Genomic DNA, 21,515 nt, shown 5'->3' with positions numbered 1-21,515 from the left:
AAGAAACTCTGCAACGTTAGAACTCCAGTAATTCCCAGCAACCCTGAAGCTCCAAACACACACTTAAAAACCCTAATAAATTTGCATCTGCACTGCTCCTCAACTCAACTCAACGACTAGAAATATAATTTGCATAACTACAACAAACATACCCCCAGCCTTGAAGTCTCAAGTGGTTTTAAATAAACTGTAAATTATCAAAACTGAATAGACCTGAAAAGTAAAAATTGAAGTCTCTAATATCATGAATTAAATGGCAAAGGACATAGCTTTGCTATAGGTCTCTTTACTTCACCATTGGACGTGCGTAAACTCACCACTTGAACTCTGTCATCCAGACAAGGACACACTTTAAAAATTCTACCTAATTTCCAGTGTAGTGGAGGTAGATTCTCATTCTTAATGAGGATCATATCCCCAACTTTCAGATATTGTTGCAACTTGTACCACTTAGGTCTCTGCTGTAACCTAGATACTCACTATTCCATCTCTTCCAGAAGTGTTCAAATAGCCTTTGTAAGATCTTCCAACAATCACTACAACTCAGGGGTTTCTGATGCTATATATAAATCTAATATATATCTTAAGTCGTGCTTTCGAGACATGAAAAAGCAATTTGGATTTGTCAATCGGCCCAGTAAAATGGGACATCTTTTTTTTTTTTTTTTTTCCCCACAGTTTACAATAATTTTATCAAAGAATGTTATATCCATCTGACAAATCAGTCAGCAGCTAGGTCAGAGTGACTGGTTTTATGCTCAGCGCAAAAGCCTGCATGGTAAGCACGACTTCTAATGTCTAATGATATCTATTTTCGTCATGCATCACTTTTCAGTTTTTGAAACTGAATATCGCTATTTTGAAACCCAAATTAGTTTTCTGAAATGGAATTATGTTTTCTATCTTCACGGATTTTCCTTGTCCAGAACTGCTAATATGATCATGTAATCTCTTCTGTGCAATAATTTATCTTCAACTAATCAAGTATAAAAGCTGAATTTTACATTTTTAAAATGAAAGAAAATGCTTAATACAGAAAATTACAAATGAAGATTTTTGAAGAATGATAGAAAGAGACTATTTTTATAATTAGTCATGCTATGTAACAGAAACACCAGAATCTCCATTTTATATTATTTGTAATCACAAACAGCAGTCATAGAAAGATGCAAAAAGTATTAATGTCGAGATGTTTGTTTCTGATGGATGGTAATTCCACATAAGGAAATAATATATATAAGTTATCACAATGTAATTGCACATGCTGACTTAGTTCATTTATAGTATACAGCACCTTACAACACTAACTGTTCTGCTGTTAAATGTTTCAAACATAGTTCATTTATCATTTATAAACTGGAATTTCCTACATTTTATTTTTCTAAATGATGTAAGATTATATTATGTATATGAAATGCAATATTAATGGCTTGCAAGTTATAAGTAAAGAAACAAGATTTCCTTTGGTAAATATATTTACAAGAGCATATATACATTATGAGTTACATATTGATGACAATGTATGTACAAGGATTACACTGGTTCAAACAGGTACAGAGGATTCCATGTTGGGTAAACAAATATTATTAAAAGAGTAAAAATTTATGTCACCATTATCCACAACTGCTATTTGTAGAGAGGCATTATCATTCCATTTTCTTTGCAGTAAAACGAGTTCTGAGTATTTTGGAATTGAGTCCGTTGCTCTGAAAGTAGGAGCAGGGAAAAAAAAAAAAAAAAAAAAAGATACACAACAAATTATTAATGAAAAATCAACAAATCAAACACTATATTCAAACGATTTGAGCCAATCTTCAAATCTTTTAAAAAGGGTCAATTAAAAAAAAAAAAAAATCATTGCTTAATATTTCCCTTAACAGCTTATTTCAAAGTATTTTTTATTTGTTCTTAATTCTAAAATCATAATTCATATGTATATCAACATTAGTCAAAATCTGTCTTTCATAATCTTACACATTTTCTCTACCTGCATTCCTTTATTCCCAAAGACCACACCAATTATGAAGAAACATTCAAAGGCTGCTAACAATCATTCAGTTATCAAGAATTTTAATGCTGATACATGTGAATTTGAATGCTGATACATCTACCTGCCAGTAACATAATGCACATTTGCAGTGTTTTAATTATTTAATGATATTTCCAACACGGTATTCTCACAGTATAAATCAGTATTATCAAGTAGGGTTATCTTGACATATCGGAAAAATACAAAAATATATTGTTTTTGATGGTAAAATCCTAATTAACTATGTTTAATGTAATTATAAACTGAATTCTTGATTTTATAGACAGAAGTTCAAAACAAAATGAGTTGCATGCTTCTATATGCTCATTTCCTATTATATACACTCTGTAACAAAAAAAAAAAAAAAAAAAAAAAATTGACGTACCACGAAGGAATTATCCAATTCCTTTGAAAGCAGGATTCGAGCTCATTATGAGCAACTGTTTGAAAGAGGTAATTGGATTGAAAGAGGCAGGTTGGGCAAATCGGAGAATCGCTCATCATATGAGTCGAAATGATGTAGCGATTAGAAGATGCTGGCAAGAACAGGTGGACAATGACAAATTTCAGCGTCATGATGGAAGCAGTAGACCTACGGCCACAACAGATCAGGAGGAGAGAGTGATTGTGAGATCAGCTGTCACAGAGCCTGAATTATTGCTATCAACTATCAGACGTGCGACCCGCACACAAGTGTTCATCATGACCATTCACAGATGGCTAATAGAGCGAAATCTATGCTCGTACTGACCATCGAAACTTTAAATGAGGAAAAGGGAAAAAAAAAAAAAAAAAGATTTTAAAAAAGCAAAGCGGTCCCCCCCCCCCCAGGTTGGGTTGAAAGCATAGAATTAAAGACTGCAAACAAAAAGTAAACTGTAGCTTCTGTAATAAATACTCGAAAGCCATTTCATCAGAAAAAAGATAGTGATAAGCTTGAAAAGAAAACATTGGATTCCAATGTTATTTTTGTTATTTTGTCATATAATTCTGATGAAAGTAGATGTAATAAAATATTATTAAAAATTGCTTCTGCATTTACTCAGAATAATGATAAATGTGAAAATGTCAAAATTCTTGTTGATAATGGCTCAATGAAATCTTTTATAACTAAAGATGTATCTAGTAAAATGATTCTTCCGATTGTTAGAAAAGAATCACCTTCTGTTTACTCATTTGGAGATAAAACTGCATTAGAAAAAAAACCTTTAATGTTATTAAAGCAAAACTAGAAAATGTTAGCAATCCCAATCTTTGTATAGGTTTTGTACTTCTAGAAACTGAAAATATCTCCAATACCAATTATCTCCCCTCCAGATTTGAACTTTGCTAAGGAAAATAAAGTTTTACATAAGTTGCAATTAGCTGACTGTTGTAGACAAAGTGACAAGATTGATATTCTCATAGGGGTAGATTTCTGCTATTCTAAAATTACAGGTAAAATTTAAAGAATTTCAAGAAGTGTAGTAGCCACAGAATCTTTATTTGGGTGGTGTTTTCAGGGTAAAGTAAATAATGAATCTAGTGTTTTAACTATGAAAGTAATAATAAATGAAAACTTGATATTAGATCAATTACAAGAGTTTTGGAAGGTAGAAAACTTAGATTTAGAAAGTGACATTCAAAACAACAAAACTGTTGATTTAGAAATTATGAAATTTTTCGAATCCGATATCAAGTAAAAGAATGGCAGATACCAAGTAAGATTATCGTGGAAACCAAACTCAAAACATTTAATGGAAGATAATAGTAATATAGTACTTGAAATATTTAAGAAATTAAGTAACAAATTTAAAATTGATAACCGTTTGTTTGTTCAATATACATAAGTTTTAAAGGATTACGAGTTAAAACATATTATTGAACCAGTCCAGGAAGAAAATCGAAATGATAAGACACTATTTTATTGACCTCATACGGCAGTCATCAGAAATGACAGAGCAACAAGCATATAGACTTAGAACTAATGATAAACTAGTCTAATGATAGACTACGAACAGTTTATGATGCTTCAGCCCACAAAACAAATATGCTTTCTTTAAACGACTGTTTATATACTGGTCCAAACTCATATCCTGATATTTTTGATTTACTGATAAAATTTAGACAAAATTCGATAGTCTTTACAGCTGACATTACACAGGGATGTTACATGTTTTTTTTTTTGGAAAGATGATATCCTGATGATAGCAATGATAATTTGAAAACCTTTAGATTTACAGGAATTTTGTTCGAAGTAAAATCTAGTCCCTTTCTGCTGCTACCATTAAGCATCACCTTAAGAAATATTCGGAAATATATCATGAAACAGGAGAACTCTTAAACAACTGCCGGTACGTTGATGATATTATTGGTGGTAAACAAAATTTAGAACAAGCCTTGAAAATAAGTTTAGAAACATTTTCAACGAAGCTCGGATGTCACTACATAAGTGGTATTCTAATTCAAAAGAAGAGTGACATTTGGCATCACAAAGAATTTTCGATACAAGAATCTCCTGAAGTTGTCCTGATCAAAGTGTTAGGAATTAACTGGGATATGAATAATGATATTTTTATTTTGATACTCAAAACTTAACAAACTTTATATCCTCATCAATTAACTCAAAACCTTTTCTATTACAAACCACGGGCTGTATTTTTAATCCTGTCAGATTTTATAGCCCTTTCACCATAATAATAAAGTATCTAATTCAGGAAATCTAGTCTGCCAAAATTGACTGGGACAATGAACTGTCACCTTAGTTATAAATGGAAAGCCCGGGGGGGGGGAAATTAAAGAACTGAACCACCTCAGGATTTCCCGTTATTATTTAGAGGGAATATTAAATGTAAATGTGAAACAAATAGAACTCCGTAGCTTTTCTGATGCTAGTCTGAAAGCTTATGGATGTGTGGTATACCTGAGAATAGGTTAGAAAAATGGAAATTTTCAAGCAATTTTTGTTGCTTCGAAGAGTAGAGTTGCAACTCTGAAATCACTTACACTTCTTAGATTGGAATTCATGGTCACACTTTGGTCTGCCAGATTGAGCAATAAAATCACAAAATGTTCAAATTACAAGTAATTCCCTTCCATTCTCAAATAACTAATTTTTGGAATTGAGGATCTCCCAAAAGATTTAAACTTTTCATCAAGAACAGAAATTATGAAATTCAGAAACTAACTGAAAGCATTAATTGCCATTATTGCCGTGGGAAAGACAACCTGGCCGACCTCATATCACGAGGAACTATTATTGCTAACGTAAGAAATTGCCAACTTTGGTGGCATGGACCACCCTGGCTTTTACAGTCTTCAGAATGTTGGAGGGTGTGACCTTCAAGATGTAACAAACACCTGTTACCAGTGAACATTCGTTCAGGGTAAATCATGTTTTTAGTGGACACCCGTCGAGTGACTTGGTGCAAGCTTAGAATGCAAGAACAACTGAACAGCGATACACCATCAAATTTTGTGTTGTACTGAGGAAATCAAATACAGAGTTGTTGGCCATGATTCACCAAGTGTTCAAGGATGAAAGCATGTCAAAAACTGCAATTTTTAATTGGCACAATTCGCAGATGGCCGAGAGCATGTAGAGGACGAGCCCCACACTGGACGCCCTTCGACATCAAAAACCGACCATAATCTGAAACGTGTGTATGAAGTACTGAATTAAGATAAGGAGTTAAGTGTTTGCATGGTCGCAGATGAAATTGGCATCGATAAGATGATAGTGCACAGCATTATCACTGAAAATCTGATGATATGAAAGATCTGCACTCGAATCATTCCAATAATGCATTTGAATTGTGCACAATCGTTGAACTTGGATCATGATTTTACTATATTAGCATATTACTGTAATAATGATTCAGTATGATAGTATGTACTGTGTATGGCATGATGTGAACTGGTATTTGTACTTACTGGTAACATGTTTAGTATTGTTACTATTGTGTTTATAATTACAAAACTATAGTCCATATATTCAAAACTTACTTCAAACTTTAGCAAATAAATGAAAAGATGTATTTTTATATAATAGAAAACAATCTAATTAATGTATCTGTAAAATGTGAGTATGCTATAAAAAATGGTTGGCAGTGGCCAAAGGTTTTTTTCCCTCTTCCTTCCTACTGAGAAAGCACTTGATTACCTTAGGCTAGAAGCCCTCTCAATGGTGTATGGATGTTGTCTCTCAAATCTCGTGTGGAACTGCACAGTTATTGGAGCAGCACTATATCTGTATGACCAATAGTAAAATTCTGGTGTCTTGCCCACTTATATATATAATTTTTGTTTGTATTCTGGGGGGGAGGCATTAAAATTTGGTACCTGCTTTCTACAGAACAGCAAATAACGGATTATTTTCAAAGCACATGATATGCTCAACTGAATATGGCTGGTAAATTGATAATAACTGGAACTATTACCTGAAGGAAGTATGTACTCATATCACTCTAAACAAAGCTTTTAGTAAAACTGGTGAGTCTAACTAAACAGTAGAAATTCATGGAAGCCTTTAATGAAGGGCAAAAATAATGCAGATCAAATACTGATAGAATTACGTTGTTATTAAATGAAAAGAAATAAATTCCTTCAGAACTCTGCATGAATGACAAAGACAGCTTTCATGGTTCAATAGTAGACAACTTTGAATTTGTTGAAAACCAGCTGAAGGAGCAATGTGTAAGTATCAATTTTTTCCCAATATACACGCACACACAGAATAAGTTTTAACAATTAGCTCTGATAACTTTTTCATATTTTATATACAGACAACTTATTAACATTTATATAGACTGTTTTTAATATTTTATATACAGAAAACAAAAACACACTCACTTGACAACAATAATTCTGTACTTCGGAATTTCTGGACATGTCTTTCTGTAGTTAGTGCCAGGTAAATACACATCAAAAGAAATTTCTAAAGAAGGAGTAGCTGGAAAATATCTGAAACAAAATGCAATAATTAAATATTAAATTTTGCATCAAAAAGAAAATACAACTTTATAAATATAAAAAAAAATAACAACATCATAACATCTTACAGAACAGAAATAATTATTATTGATTTACATTATGCAAACATAAAGTTATATTCTTACGAAACAGCAGTATGAAACTCAAGATTACAGTGAAGCAAAATAATTTGATTCAGTATTTAATTCACAGAATATGGGATTTAAAAAAATATATATATAACACAAAATTTATTACTGAAAAAGTATTACTTTTCATTTTTGTTTCCTTTATCAAGCATCTTGGCCATTTGGGTCACTCCCAGCATTTTCATGACTTCAGCTTTAAAAAAGAAATAATAATAATAATAATAATAATAATGTTGAGATATTTGTAATCGCATTCTTACTGGTTAAAAGGAAGTATAGCTTTCTCTCAAGTCCGAAACATTCATTAGCTTTCAGCCAGGTCCGAGTTATTCTGAAACTTAAATTTCATTCTGTATGTTACTTTTGATTGGTTAGTTATTGTGTCTTGTTTATGATTTGTTAAACCATGATCTGTTGTAAAGTTATATATATAACCTTTGTAACCACTTATCGCTGCTTAGTATTATTCTGTTAGTCTGCTTGCCTTAGTATTATTCTGCCTGTACTTATTTATCTGTGCTATTGCTTGTACTTAGTATTATTCTGCCTGTACTTATTTATCTGTGCTATTGCTTGTACTTAGTATTATTCTGCTTGCATGTAACTCTGCGTATTACTCTGCATATCTCAGTAATAAATATTTGTTTTGCGAACCACAGCATTTTCTATGTTTAACAAATAATAATAATAATAATAATCAGGAAAATAAAAATGATTAAAAAAAATTCTAGTTCCTGGTTTAAAGAATATTCTTTTTAAGCAATCAATTCTTAAACGGCATTTCATTTAATGTTTAGAGATGGCATCAGCAAATATAAAATCTTAGGCTGGCAAAAATTCTTTCCTCTAGAACATAAAATATCATGTTGTTTAAACTATGTGTCAACATAGTTTTGTTTCTCTTAACATAAATTCAACACTCACTGCTATGTATGAGACGGAATTGTTTAATTAAGTCATAGCACCCTAGGACTGTCTCCTATGATCAGGGATGTTTTCATGGAGGACTATCTACGGAAACTGGGCCATATTTGTTTTACACATGAATAAAACCATAATAAATTTCATGCACTCAGCCAGCTCAACCATCAGGATAAGGCACAGACCTGAATACTAGCATTTATATAGATTTAGCGAACTGACTATTAGTTGCCTCAATTATTCAATATTCTTCAAGAATAAGTCTATAATGAAACACAGAAAATCTTTTATAAACCTGGTGTTGAGAATGATAGCCCAGCATCAGGATTTTAAAAAAGGCATTTTAGATAATCTTAACTTTAAACCTTTTATAGAGTGCTAATCAAAAAGCAACAATTTATATTTATAACTATAGAAATATGCTACAAATAATATTAGAAACCTTTACATGCATTTAATAGGTCTGAAGTTTTCATTAATTTGGTTGTAGTGCACAAGTGGGTAAGCAAAAAAGAATGAACTGGATAACAAATACAAATACAGTCAACTGACACTCATAAACATAGCTCATAGATAAGATTTAAATGTAGTTTAATAACAATAATCAAAATCTAAAATTTTCACTTCTAAAAATAAAAGTATGTCATCAAATTTGCCAACTTGATCAAAAAATTAACAGATAACTTAAACTGTTGTAAAAATTCATATACCCTCTACATGCAAACTCTAAAGCAACAACAAGAGCACAGTACTGAAAATTAGTTTGTCGGGATTGTTAAGGGGGCAGGGAACCTGATTTCCTTCACTCTGGATACAAGTCAATACTTTACTGCAAACTGTCCACGTACTTACTTACACAGGCAGTTTGCAATAAGGTATGTAAGGCTAAAGGTACGCGCATATAAGTATATGCATATATATCATAAGATAAAAAATATATTAACCAAAATAGTAACTTTATTTTGCAATAATTTCTCAATTCTCATTTTTTTAATCTGGTTATTTCTTCTTTTAATCCTAAAAATTGTGAATGTTAATAATAAATCTCTCTAAACTGCATCATTTCAAAATTAATCTTCCTCACATGATACTTATATAATGCCAATGATGCAGACACATACATAATACTCCAACCAATAATAATTTCAAATTTAAACTTAATGAATAGAAATGAAGCTAAACTGGCCCTAAATTAATCTGAATTGGGTTTTTATCTAGAGCACATCAAATTCTCTCTCTCACTACCCATATGACAACATAATGCCTCTTGCTCTTATTCTTTCATCAAAATTAATTGTTACGTAGACATAGAAAAGACTCAAATGTTATCAAGAATGAGTAGGCAGATTGTATTTATTACTGAGTAATTTATATTAAGAATGTGTTCTTTAGAAATAATAATTTGGGGGGTGAAGGTGGGGAAAACCCTTACTTTTTTTTTTTTTTTTTTTTTTCAGAAACATTCTTTTTAGCCAGTTAAGGAGAATTAAAAATAACTGGATTTTATATTAGAGACAAAATATACACAGAACAGCCGTTACATTATGACCACCCTCCATCTATAACAGTATTCGCCAAACTTATGAAATGTCTGAGTACAATTTTTAAATCCTACTGTGAACTACCAACCAAAAGAACCAATTTGAAAAAAAAATCTTACATTTGTTTGCTGCCTATAAACTTACATTTCTAGTAAATATAAAATCAATTTTAATTAAACTGGACATCTTAAAAAGAAACTGAAACTTAATTGTACATAAGAAAGAAATTGAAGTCTAGTTACTAATAAATAGCAAACGTAATGACAGATTTTTTACTGGACTTATTAAATTTACTGAGAAGGGTGGAACTCTTTTTTTATTTTTTTGTCATCAATAAGCTTTTAGTGTTGGGAGAGTAGGTAGTGGCTGCCATTCGAATACAGTTGTCCAAAGTGTTCATCAGTGAGTTTGTTTCTGTACTTATTTTTAATACATTTCATACTCAAAAAAGAAATCTCGCACGGATAATGTAGACAAAAATATTGCCTCCACTCTGAGAGAAACCTGGATTAAAATTGGGTATTTTTCTTTAGGAAGAAGAGGCCATATATATATTCAAAGCTTTAAGAAAGCGAGTTTACAGATACATCATCTTGAAAATCAATCAGTTCCAAATCCACTGCAGAATTATCTTCTTAAAACTCAATATGCTCCATAACACAAGCAGAGAAGTCTTCAGCATTAATCTTTATAAAAGGCAATTTGACAAACAATTGAAATCTTGGAAGTGTTTCCTGAATTCATTACTTTCTTACGAATACTTGCACAGCATAGTTAACATACACATTTGTTCTATACCTGGGTAAAGAAGTAACCGATTTCCCATTCTGAATGAAAGCGATAAGATTTTACATTTTGCTTGAAAACGCCACTGTTACCACAAACCAACAAAGCTTGGTACCAATGAGTAAATCAAACTAAGTCTGTAAATGTCTAATATACACACAAAAAACATAACGTGCACAACCTCACGTGTATGCAATCAACTATGAGATGAAGCTAACAATTGCAGATATGCTGGAGAAACAAGCAGTTGTTGTATGTGTCAGGTCACTGAAGAAATCAAAGTTAGCCAACTGAAGCATTTACGCGATCTACCAAAAATCTCCCCACCAGCTACTAGCAGCTCGCAATCGATGGTTTGGCAATCACCGATCTATAGCAATGCGCTCACCCAAGAACAAAACCACTGCACGTGCGCGGCTGATGTTGGAGTATACAAAGCAGCTATGCATTGTCTTTCCAAAGATAGCATGATTAGAGACATAATAAGAGAAGCAGAAGATTTATCAAATTCGATAACAGTCAAATTGTTATGGTTCGGCGGCTGGAACATCAATATTAGAAGCAAATTTGATTTAGTGGGCTGCTCACATGTAGTTGTTCTGAGCACATGCACATGTAATTATCTTAAAAAAATGGAAAACAAAGGTTAAAACTGGTGCCTGTTTATAATTTGGTGGAATGGAATGTTTGTATTAGAAACTTCACATTTTCTTTAAGTCGTAAAATCGATGAAAAGCGACAAAATGACTGTATCTTCTGATGCGTCAAATATGTTTATTAGTTATAAATGTGAGTAAGATGAATAGATTTCATACAGACAATCATTTAAAATCAATGAAAATTAGAAAAAACTAGTTTCTGATGTGCGTAATATGAAAAATACGTTTATTAATTATAAAAGCAGAAAGTTTATTAATTATATACAAGGAAGAAGACAAAATTTATTAAATATGTATGGATGGTGAAACGACAAGTAGCCGGCCCAGCAGTGTGTCTTCAATGACACACTGATTCCAGAGGAGAACGGAGGTTGCTACACACTGTTCAGCGTGACTGAAGAGCTACAACAGTCCGAAATTACCACCAGCTACAACAGTAGCGACCCAGAAGTGTTTTTCAAAACACTGTGCAATGCACATTGCTGCATATGAGCCTATGCAGTTGGAAGCTGAAGCATGCCGCTGCACTGACGGCACATCATCGCCAGCTGCGTCTGCAATGGGCCAAGAAACATCAGAATTGGACATTAGAAGAATGGAAGAAAGTTGCATGGTCCAACGAATCACACTTCCTAATCCATAACATCGATGGGCATGTACTAATACTCTAATTTCGAAATGAAACCCTGGTTCCCAGATGGACAGAGACAAGCCGGTGGCGGGGTATTATGGTGTGGCCAATGTTTTCATGGAACACATTACGACCCATAATCCTCATACAAGAATTGCTGACATATGTGCGCTATGTGAACATCATTGCAGACCAGGTTCACCTATTAATGACAACAGTATTTCAGGCAGGGGATAATGTACTATGTCATAAAGGTCAAATCATCAGGGAGTGGTTCGAGGAACATTCCAGTGACTTTCAAGTCAGGTCTTGGCCTCCAAACTCATCTGACATTAATCTAATAAAGCATTTGTGGTCCCACCTGGAAAATCAAATTCGTATTGCCATGCCGTTTAGCCATCCCTCGCAATGTGTGGGAATTGCAGGACCAGTAGGTGAACACTTGGTACCGGATACCTCAGCTCCTCGTGGAGTCAACGTCACACCGAGTGCAGGCAGCTTCGAGAGCTACAGGTGGTCTTACACATTATTAACAGGGTGGTCATACTTTAATGGCTCTTCGGTGTATAAATGAATGCTAATCAAATTTCTAGAAATGCTTAATTTCAAATATCACTGCCGCCTTCTTCCCTAATCAGAAAGTTTAATAAATTCTATTCCAAAAATAACAGAGAATTTTTTCTCCCTAATTCCTAAATTCTTTTTTTATTACTTCTGCTGTAAAATGACAAAAATATTCATTAACCATATGTATTATTTTATTTGGGGGCAACACATTTCAAATCAAGATAAATGTTAAATAGTTAGAAGATTAATCAAACTACATCTTTTCAGCAATATGTGGAAATATACTCAGTTGCAACATATTCAAATTTCAATTCTAAAGCAATTTTCTTATCATCACCCAAAAATAAAACAAGAGAATAGAAATAAAAATAATACAAAATATAAGACATTTTTCTAGCATAATTATGCATAACAATAATGAAATAACTTACATGCAGTGTATTTTGAACCTGCTCTAACAAGAGGACAAATGTTTCTACACCAGAGTACTTCGTTTTCATAAATGGGTACTTCTTCAATATCATTACTATTGCCTTCATCAGTTCCTCCATTCTGCCCATCTACTGCTGCCTTTATGTCATTCCATGAACTTTTATTGCTAAAGCTACGATAAAGACATGGAAATGGCCTGCCTCTATGAGAATAGTTTCGTGGACCATTATCCCTGAAAAAACGTCTATTATTTTGTATGGAAGAAGGCCAATTCTGCACTTCATTCCCACGATGTATGAGTCCTTCCTGAACAAATGATGATGATAATCGATTCAGAGCATTTGGAGGATTCTGGTCATAATAAAAATTCCGCCTCTCTTGACGATAAGTACCATATTCGGGCAAGCTGCTTTGATTATGACTTTCACTCAACATGGAAGATACCAAATTTGTTGCAGCATTATACACAGTTCTTTGCAATTCAGACATAAAATCAGCAGTGTCCAGCGATGACAGATTTTGCAAACGGGGAGGAAAGTTATTTACAAGAGCATTATTGTTAGCCAGCATAGACTGAAAAAACTGGCTGTGCTGCATTCTTAAATTTATATCATGAGGTCTAGGAGATATTAATGAATTGCCAGAATTATTGGTAGGATATGGAGAATGATCATGGTGGTTATTTCTACCTGATCCAAATGAATTAAACTCTGGATTCCTCTGACGTCCGTAACTGAAATCTCGAGAAGTTCTAAATCGATCTGGAGAATTAGACTGACCTATATGATTAAGCTCCCATTTGTGTTCCCTGGGAGGACTACGATTTTGCCAATTTCCAAATCGCCTATTTTCATGTATTTGTGCCGAATTTCTATTTTGGCGTCTAGAACGCTGATATTCTTGTAGATCTCTATAGCTGTTCCAGAGTCTACCTCCTGACTGTTGAGTACATTCTTTTCTCAGATTTAAAACATAAGCTTCTTTAGCAGGAAGAACACGAAAAGGAAGGCAATGTGGAGGTGGGCGTGGAACACAAACTACATCTTTTTTATAATAATCTGGATATTGAAGTGTTATTCGGCATGGTGAAAGCTTACTGCTTTGGCTTTCAGGTAGAGGTTTCCTTTCTTGTTTGAATGCATAAAATTTCCTCTCTCTATTTGAAGATGTTGGAATAGAGGCAGATGAACCAGAACATACCTTGACGATTTGGATATCATCATCACTTTCCTCATTTTCATCAGCAGCAGTTGTTTCATCTTCATCATCATCTGATAATAAGTCTATTACTGCTAGTGGTTTTGTCTCTTTTTTCTTAACCTCAATCAGTGTCACATCATCGTCCCCTTTTTCACTTATAGGAATATGCTCCCTAGTTTCAGGATCTCTAGAATCTAGATCACTTTCAACACTTTCAAGAGAACTAGAAGCCTCAGAGCTATCATCTGTGTAATCATCTCCTCCCTGAATTTCAATGCTAGTGCTGCTTTCTGTACCATTTTGAAAATCTTGTAACATGGCAGAATTGTCTATAGAAATATCAGCCGGAGCAAGGTGATTATCAACTGATTTTTCTACAGCTTCACATGAAATTTCTGTATTTTGGGAAGATAATTCAGCAGTATCAATATTCAATTTTGAATTAGCAGAGTTTGTTACATCAATATTCACCGAACATGATCGTTCTTCAAAATTTAAAGGACTTGGGCATTCCTTTGCAGAATCATTTGAAATGGACTCACCAATATCATGCACTACAGAAGTTTCAGATGTAGTTGAAACATTTAAATTGATCTTGGTACTAGGTTCTGTAGCGTCATCTGCTACAGCAGAAATTCCTTGATTTGATTCAACATTGTTTATACTGACTCTGTTCTCAGAGATTGGAGAAGAAACTGCTTCATCATTTGCTTTCACAAACTGGCAATCACTTGATACAGTGCTGTCTTCAAGTTGTTCTGGAACATGTGATATTTTATTTGTTTCTGCATTATCAACTAGGGCACCAGTAAAAGTTAATCTTTTCTCTTCTGGTTCCTCAGGTAACTTAGCACTTGACTTACGTTTCTTTAGTTTTAGTTTGTCTAAATTCATTCTTTTTTCATATATTGTAACACCTAACCTATAAAAAAAACCTACTTTAGAAAAATATAAACGTAGCTAAGCACAGTGAAAACAGTGATTAATACATCAGTTATAAGCAGTTTACTTAAATAATTTTAAATGATTAAATAACATACAAATGATCCCAAACTATGAGCAGGAAATGAGCACAGCACTTAATTTAAAACTTTTCTATATTCTGAGGTCACACACATTTTAAAAACCTCCTAAGAAGATTTTTTGCTTCTATGGGCACAAATGCTATATAAACATAAAAACTGATCTTTGATCAAGACGCTGCATAAGCACATAGAATTAAATGTACTCAGAGAATGATATACAGCATTTTTCAAGACTTTCTCATGGTAAAAACAACAGTCATCTTAACATTATTGTAATTATTAAAAGATGTCTCCAATGTAAGGTCACCAGACGTCCCGATTTAGGCGGGACAGTTTTCAGACTTCATGTCCCGTGGTCCCTCGCTTGTCCCGGTGGGATGCCTGTTTGTCCTGCTTTTCTGCAAAAGTGACTCTTAATGTCAATTAACTTGACTAATAGTAGGTGACTCAGATGACTTCTCATCACATGACAGAGCACACCTACCTGCAGGCTTCGTGGACCAATCAAATGAAATGCAACAGAACTGCTGCTTCTTGCATGACAATGGTCACGATCTCTTGTCTACCTTCGCCTCTACGCCCAGCCAGGGCTCATTAGTTCAGAGCTTCCATCGCCGTGTTTCGCATCGATATTACATCAGAGAGCCGGAACACATAGTGTTTTCTCGCGAGATAATCGCACCATACAAGTGGAACAAGGAAAATTAACTTGAATTGGGCACCACGGTGCATTGGTGACACCTCGCTGATGCTTGCTTCCCATAAAGCTATGATGCCATCACTCAAAGCAGGCAGCGACTGCATTGGTAGCTAAGGCCACGTTTATCAGTCCATATAATGAATATAGTTTTAAATTTCTTTAAACTTTAAAGGAAAAGAAAATATTTTTTCGCGCAAGTAAATTAATTAATGAATTAGTTATTTTGAGCACACACACACACACACACACACAAAAAAAAAAAAAAAAAAGTGCGAAAATCCGAGTTTAAATTATTACGAAAAGTCAAAGAAACATTTTGTAAAAGAATGTTTCTTCTTAACACCATGTTCCTCAATTAGCTGTACACATCGCGGATGGGAAAATTCTCGCCACCAGGTTCCATCCCCAAATTCCTTGGCAAATTTTCCTTCCGCTCCAGTGTCATAATAGCAAACTGATTTACATCATGTTCTATAGAACCTTTTCTTTTTTACATAGATGTTCTTTGACTAAGGTGGTTTGTGTGCACGATTGTTGTGTTTCAGTGGTTATTTATTTTTTTCCTCATGTGAGTGACATTACCCGAATCTCCATGAAGCATCAGTCATGCCAAAACGAAAGTCGAAATTCAATGTGAGGAATTACAAGGCGAGTTTCCATTCATAAAGAGGGTTAGAAGCAACACCGATAGTAACGTGAGGTGCGACAAATGTGGATCATATTTCTCCGTCGTTCATAGTGGGCATGGAGATATAATGAAGCATTTGAATATGGATCACCACAAAAACGCCTTGAAATTGTCGGCATTGTCAGGTACAATTACGAACTATTTTTCAAGAAGAGTTAGGTGAAAAGGAAGTTCGTTTGACTGCTACAGAAGATAACTTTGCGTATCACACGATTTATCACAACCACAGCTTTAGGTCGATGGACTGTACTTCCAAATTAATACAATAGTGTTTTAATACAAAATTCACTTGTGCACGAACAAATTGTGAAGCTATCGTCGTGAGTGTAATTTGTCCATATGTAACGAACCAAGTCAAGGGAAAATTAAATGTCGCGAATTTGTGACAGTGTCTACATTCGCGTCGAACCATAAGGATGTCAAGCTATTTCCTGTGAAAGTGAGATATTCTGTGCCACTGTCAGGTGTGAAAGTTAAAATCCTGGACATGCAATCTCTTTCTGGAGAACAGCATAGACATATTGCAATTTGCTTGTAAATGCATTACAACGGCATGGTCTAACAATAAAGGTTGTTGGCTTCTGCACAGACAACGCTAACACGAATTTCGGGGATTAAAAAGAAGAGGTAGAAATAACGTTTTTGCAATATTACAAGATGCCCTTGAGACGAAACTGCTAGCGGCTGGTTGTGCTGCTCATATCGTCCACAACACAATCCAAACAGCAGGAGATTGCTTGCAAATTGATATGGAAGCAGTTCTTATAAAAATTTATTATTATTGCTATTTCTATACTGTTCGTTTGAGTCATTCAAAGAATTTTGCGACTTTGCCTGTGTAGAGTACCAGCATATTTTAGGATATGGGAAAACTAGATGGTTATCACTGATGCCTGCAGTAGAGAGAGTTTTAAAATTGTTTCCTGCACTAAAATCGTGTTTTTTTTTTTTTTTTTTTTGTCAGAAGGGAAGTGCCTCACCCTAATCCGCATCTAATCTTTTTTGAGAATCGCTCATCAAATTTTTCGCTCACCCTAATCTTTTTTGAGAATCCCTGTGCTGAACTGTGGCTCTATTTTATACATAATATCGCTGCAGTGTTTCAAGAGGCAATTCTTCACATAGAAGCACATACTGTAACAGCATTGGAAGTATCTTCTGAACTGGATGATTTAATACATATGTGCACTGAGAGAAGCGCAAAAAACATTTTGCCAAATGAAGTACGTATGCTGATTACCCAATTAGAAGTGGAAGGATTGGCGAGAAAAAATGACATTATAAGAACCATTGTAAATTTTTACGACAACTGTGCTGGATATCTGAAAGATAGGGTTGATCAATTTGAAGATCTAAATGCATTCAGTTACATTGCATTAAAGGAGCCACCATCATGGGAAAAAGTACAAAGAACGTGCAACTTTTTGGGTGGAAGATTCTGAAAGTTGACATCGATGATTTACTTCACTACAAAAGATTGCAGATTGGAATTGTCAGAAAACTAGTCTCGACTGCCGAAGGGCTGAAAATGTTCGTCATTTCAAAGATAAAAACATACTATATACACAAATGCAGAAAACTGTAGAGTTTTTGTTGTGTCTTCCAGGGACAAACGCCGCCAGCGAAAGAGTTTTCTCGTCTATTAATATCATATGGACAACTGAAAAAATGCAGTTAAAACTGGAAAAACTACAAGCAATGTTAAGGGTGAAGTTCAATTTCGAGTTTGACAGTTCCTGTGATGAAGTTTATGAAAGACTTCTACAAGAGCCTAAACTTCTTAGAAGCATTCATTCGTTAATGAAATATGTCTATGGAGCACCTACACAGGATGATCCTTCTAGGTCAGTGGCTGATCATGAAGGCCCATCATCCGCATCGAATTAATACATTGGCGGCGTCATGTGCTGGATGGACACATTTAAGCAGTAAGGTAAAGGTAGGTAGGAAGTTACAAACTTTTATTTTCCAACTGCTTTTTTTTTAAAATAATTTGTTTGCTTTTACTCTTACTACTAAAAGTGCATCTGATTTGTCTCAGTCCAGATCCCAAAGTCCTCGATTGTTGATTTAATAATTGATTGTCTGAGATATGGATAAATTCTACTTTTTCTTTCAATAGTAGAGTCTGTTTAACACACACCCTAATTCGCAAATGATGGGTAATTCTTTACAGGACAATGTGACTTCACTAAAAATTTTGCTCTCCATATTTTTTCCTACAGAGGGCTTCTGCCCTCTCCCACACCATCCAAATTTGGATCCCTGCGTCCCGCTTTGCCCTCCAGAAAATCTCGTTACCTTACTCCAATACCATATATTATGGTTCTGGTACAGAACCATTTTTTTTAAACTTTTCTTTGGTTTGTTTCAAATTTTTATTATAACATTTTAATAATAAAAATAAAAGCTATAATATATGCTTAAGATATTTCATATCCCTCTGTGCTTATGTGTATATATATACATGAATTTTAAAAAACATTCTTTATTTGTAAAAAGCAAATTTTAAGTTAATTAAATTTTAAATGAAATTGAATTACAAATAAATGATTAATTATTGCTGTGAACTAATCTACAATATCATTTAAATTCTGAGAGCATATGTAAATCAAGTACAATTATCAAAATTTATGAATATATAATAAATGTATAATATATAATTCCAATAAATTTTTTAAACCTAAAAATTTATAAAAATGCATAAGTTGAGCAGGCAGGAGACAGACTTATCAAGAGGAAGTTGCCTCCAAACCTAACTCTTCAATTATTCAATTCGTGTTTTGTCATCCATGTAGGCAAGGGTAAAAGGAAAATTCAAAACCAAAAGTAAAACCTAATGTTGTGAATTACTAAAAAGAAATTTAAATAAGTGGAATTTAGAGAAATTAGCAAGTAAAGATATTAAAGTCAATTAAAAGTATAAAACCAAATTTTTTAGAAATCGTAAATAGTATAGAAGTAATTTAGTATAGTATAGAAGTAATTTAGTATATCGAAAAATAGTATAGAAGTAATTTAGATACTCTTACCTACAAAAAAGTTCCCCGGCACAAATTATGCAAATAAATCAAAAGAAACTAGATACTATTTATAAAAAATACATACATAATACTAAAAAGGCAAATAAAAAGTCTTAATTTAACTTACCAACTATATTTGTATTTAGAGAGTTCAGCAGCATGTCAAACTAAGTAATGTGTTTCTTCTAATTTTTTAAATAGAGGGTGCTAATATAAGGCAAAGTTGAGTGCTAAGCTGCTATTTGTCTATTATTTTAAAAACCTATTCTGTAAACTTTTAGTAATGTAAAATGTGTAAAAAATTGTAAAAATGCTAACTGTAATGTAATGTGAAAAAATGGTTGCAAATTATTAAGGATTGTAAAAAATTAAAAATGTTTTTGAAATAAAATTAGTTTTAATTTAGAATTTTTTAAAAAGTTTTTAATTAAAGTCAGAAATTTATTGTAATAGTCTTAATTTATTAAAACTGAATTTCAACATGTTTAATCAAAACTTACTCAATACTGGCCAGAAAGTTGTAGAGTCATTAGGTTAATTGGAAGCAGAAAAGATGAAAAATATGCAACCGCCTTCACCGGGAATCGAACCACGGACCTCTGGATACCGGCCCAGTGAGCTACCCTTACACAACGAAGGCATGCTAGGGAAGTGAGAGAAATACCTAATATACTCCCCTTTTTAAAGACTAGGGTTTTAGGGGACCTAGTCGCCAAATCCTGGGTGTGGAGAATCATCATCCACAACCCTTTTAGTTTAGGCGCTACTTGTAGAGTCATTAGGTTAATTGGAAGCAGAAAAGATGAAAAATATGCAACCGCCTGCACCGGGAATCGAACCATGGACCTCTGGATAACGGCCCAGCGTGCTACCGTTACACCACGAAGGCACGCTAAGGAAGTGGAAGAAATACCTTATAAAGTAAGGAACATTAGAAAAAGATAAAAAAAATCTTCTCTCGATTCGGGGTGTAGGATGAATATGGCATCACACGAATCAGATTAACAAAATTTCTAGTTACACATTTTTTTAATTTAAAATTTTATTAACAAGTTGAACATATAATAAAAACATAGAAGGTGTGTTCGAAAAGTTCGGTGAATTTTACCATAAAAAAAAAGGAAACAAGAGAAACAAGCAAAATAAGCTTTACTGGCCTTCAAAGTATTCACCATTAGCAACAATACACTTTTGACATTGAGTGTACAATTGTTGGAAACTGTCTGCAAACGCTTCTTTCGGTATGGCTCGAAGCACCTTTGTCACACATTGTTGGATCTTAGTAATGTCGGAAAAGTGTTGGCCTTTCAGAACTCCTTTGAGGTGGGGAAACAGGAAGAAGTCCGCGGGAGCCAGATCTGGAGAATATGGAGGGTGATCCAAAACTGGAACCCGGTGCCTGTCATGGAATTGGGTTACATGGATCGCAGTGTGCGCCCGGGCATTGTCATGGAGCAGATTCCACTGTCCATTCCGATACTGTGGCCGAATCCGGCGTATGCGTAGCAGCAGCCGTTTCAAAAACCCCTCATAGTATTCCGCATTGACAATTGTAGCTGCAGGTACAAATTCACGATGGATCAAACCCTTACTGTCGATAAAGACGATCAACAATGTCTTGATCTTAGATTGTGACAAACAACTTTTTTTGGGAGGGGGTGACGACGTTGAACACCATGCCATGGATTGCCGCTTGGTCTCCGGATCGTATTGACCACGACTCATCCCCTGTAATTATTGTCTCCAAGAATTGCGGATTCCGGTCACACATGTCGATAAAATCTCCAGAGGTTTCCATCCGGTATTGCTTTTGCTCGTCTGAGAGCGAGTGCGGTACAAATCGGGCGCATATCTTATGTTTATGCAAACGTTTGCGCACAATGGTACTCACACTGTCTAGGCTTATCTGCAATTCGCCAGCTATCATTCTTAAAGATAGTCGTCGATCTGCCGCAAGCATCCATCAAACTGGTTCCACATTGTCTGGAGTTGTGCTTGTTGTAGGGCGCCCCGACCGTGGCTTATCTTTGAAATCCTCCTTTCCATCTGTAAAGCGTTTAAATCACTCAAAAACACACTTTTTACTCACTGCTTCCTGACCGTAAACTTTCACTAACATGTCATGTGTCTCCGTCGCTGTTTTGCCTAACTTGAAGCAAAACTTTATGCGTTGCTCCATGTCACACTCACAATCTTTCTCACACTGAATGTGTT

At 34.2% G+C, this 21,515-nt stretch overlaps 1 protein-coding gene across 2 annotated transcripts in view; it reads right to left on the bottom strand.

Moving 5' to 3' along the window:
• Positions 1-1,457: 1,457 nt before the first annotated feature.
• The window catches only part of Tsen54 (tRNA splicing endonuclease subunit 54), a 108,280-nt gene continuing 88,222 nt past the window's right edge, over positions 1,458-21,515 (bottom strand). For both annotated transcript variants that reach the window (XM_085818908.1, XM_085818909.1), the window contains 4 exons: positions 12,665-14,787; positions 7,252-7,321; positions 6,860-6,970; positions 1,458-1,706 (listed from right to left, as the gene is read on the bottom strand). In XM_085818908.1, the coding sequence (XP_085675034.1) occupies positions 1,544-1,706; positions 6,860-6,970; positions 7,252-7,321; positions 12,665-14,787 (2,467 nt within the window). In that variant the 3' untranslated portion in view covers positions 1,458-1,543. The remainder of the gene's footprint in view (positions 1,707-6,859; positions 6,971-7,251; positions 7,322-12,664; positions 14,788-21,515) is intronic.

Source organism: Stegodyphus dumicola, chromosome 6, assembly GCF_044657685.1.
Source record: "Stegodyphus dumicola isolate Sdum_Otavi_A_Nest chromosome 6, ASM4465768v1".
Classification (NCBI taxonomy): Eukaryota; Metazoa; Arthropoda; class Arachnida; order Araneae; family Eresidae; genus Stegodyphus; species Stegodyphus dumicola.
Note: the sequence above shows the minus strand (reverse complement) of the source record. Positions and strands in the feature narration are given on the sequence as shown.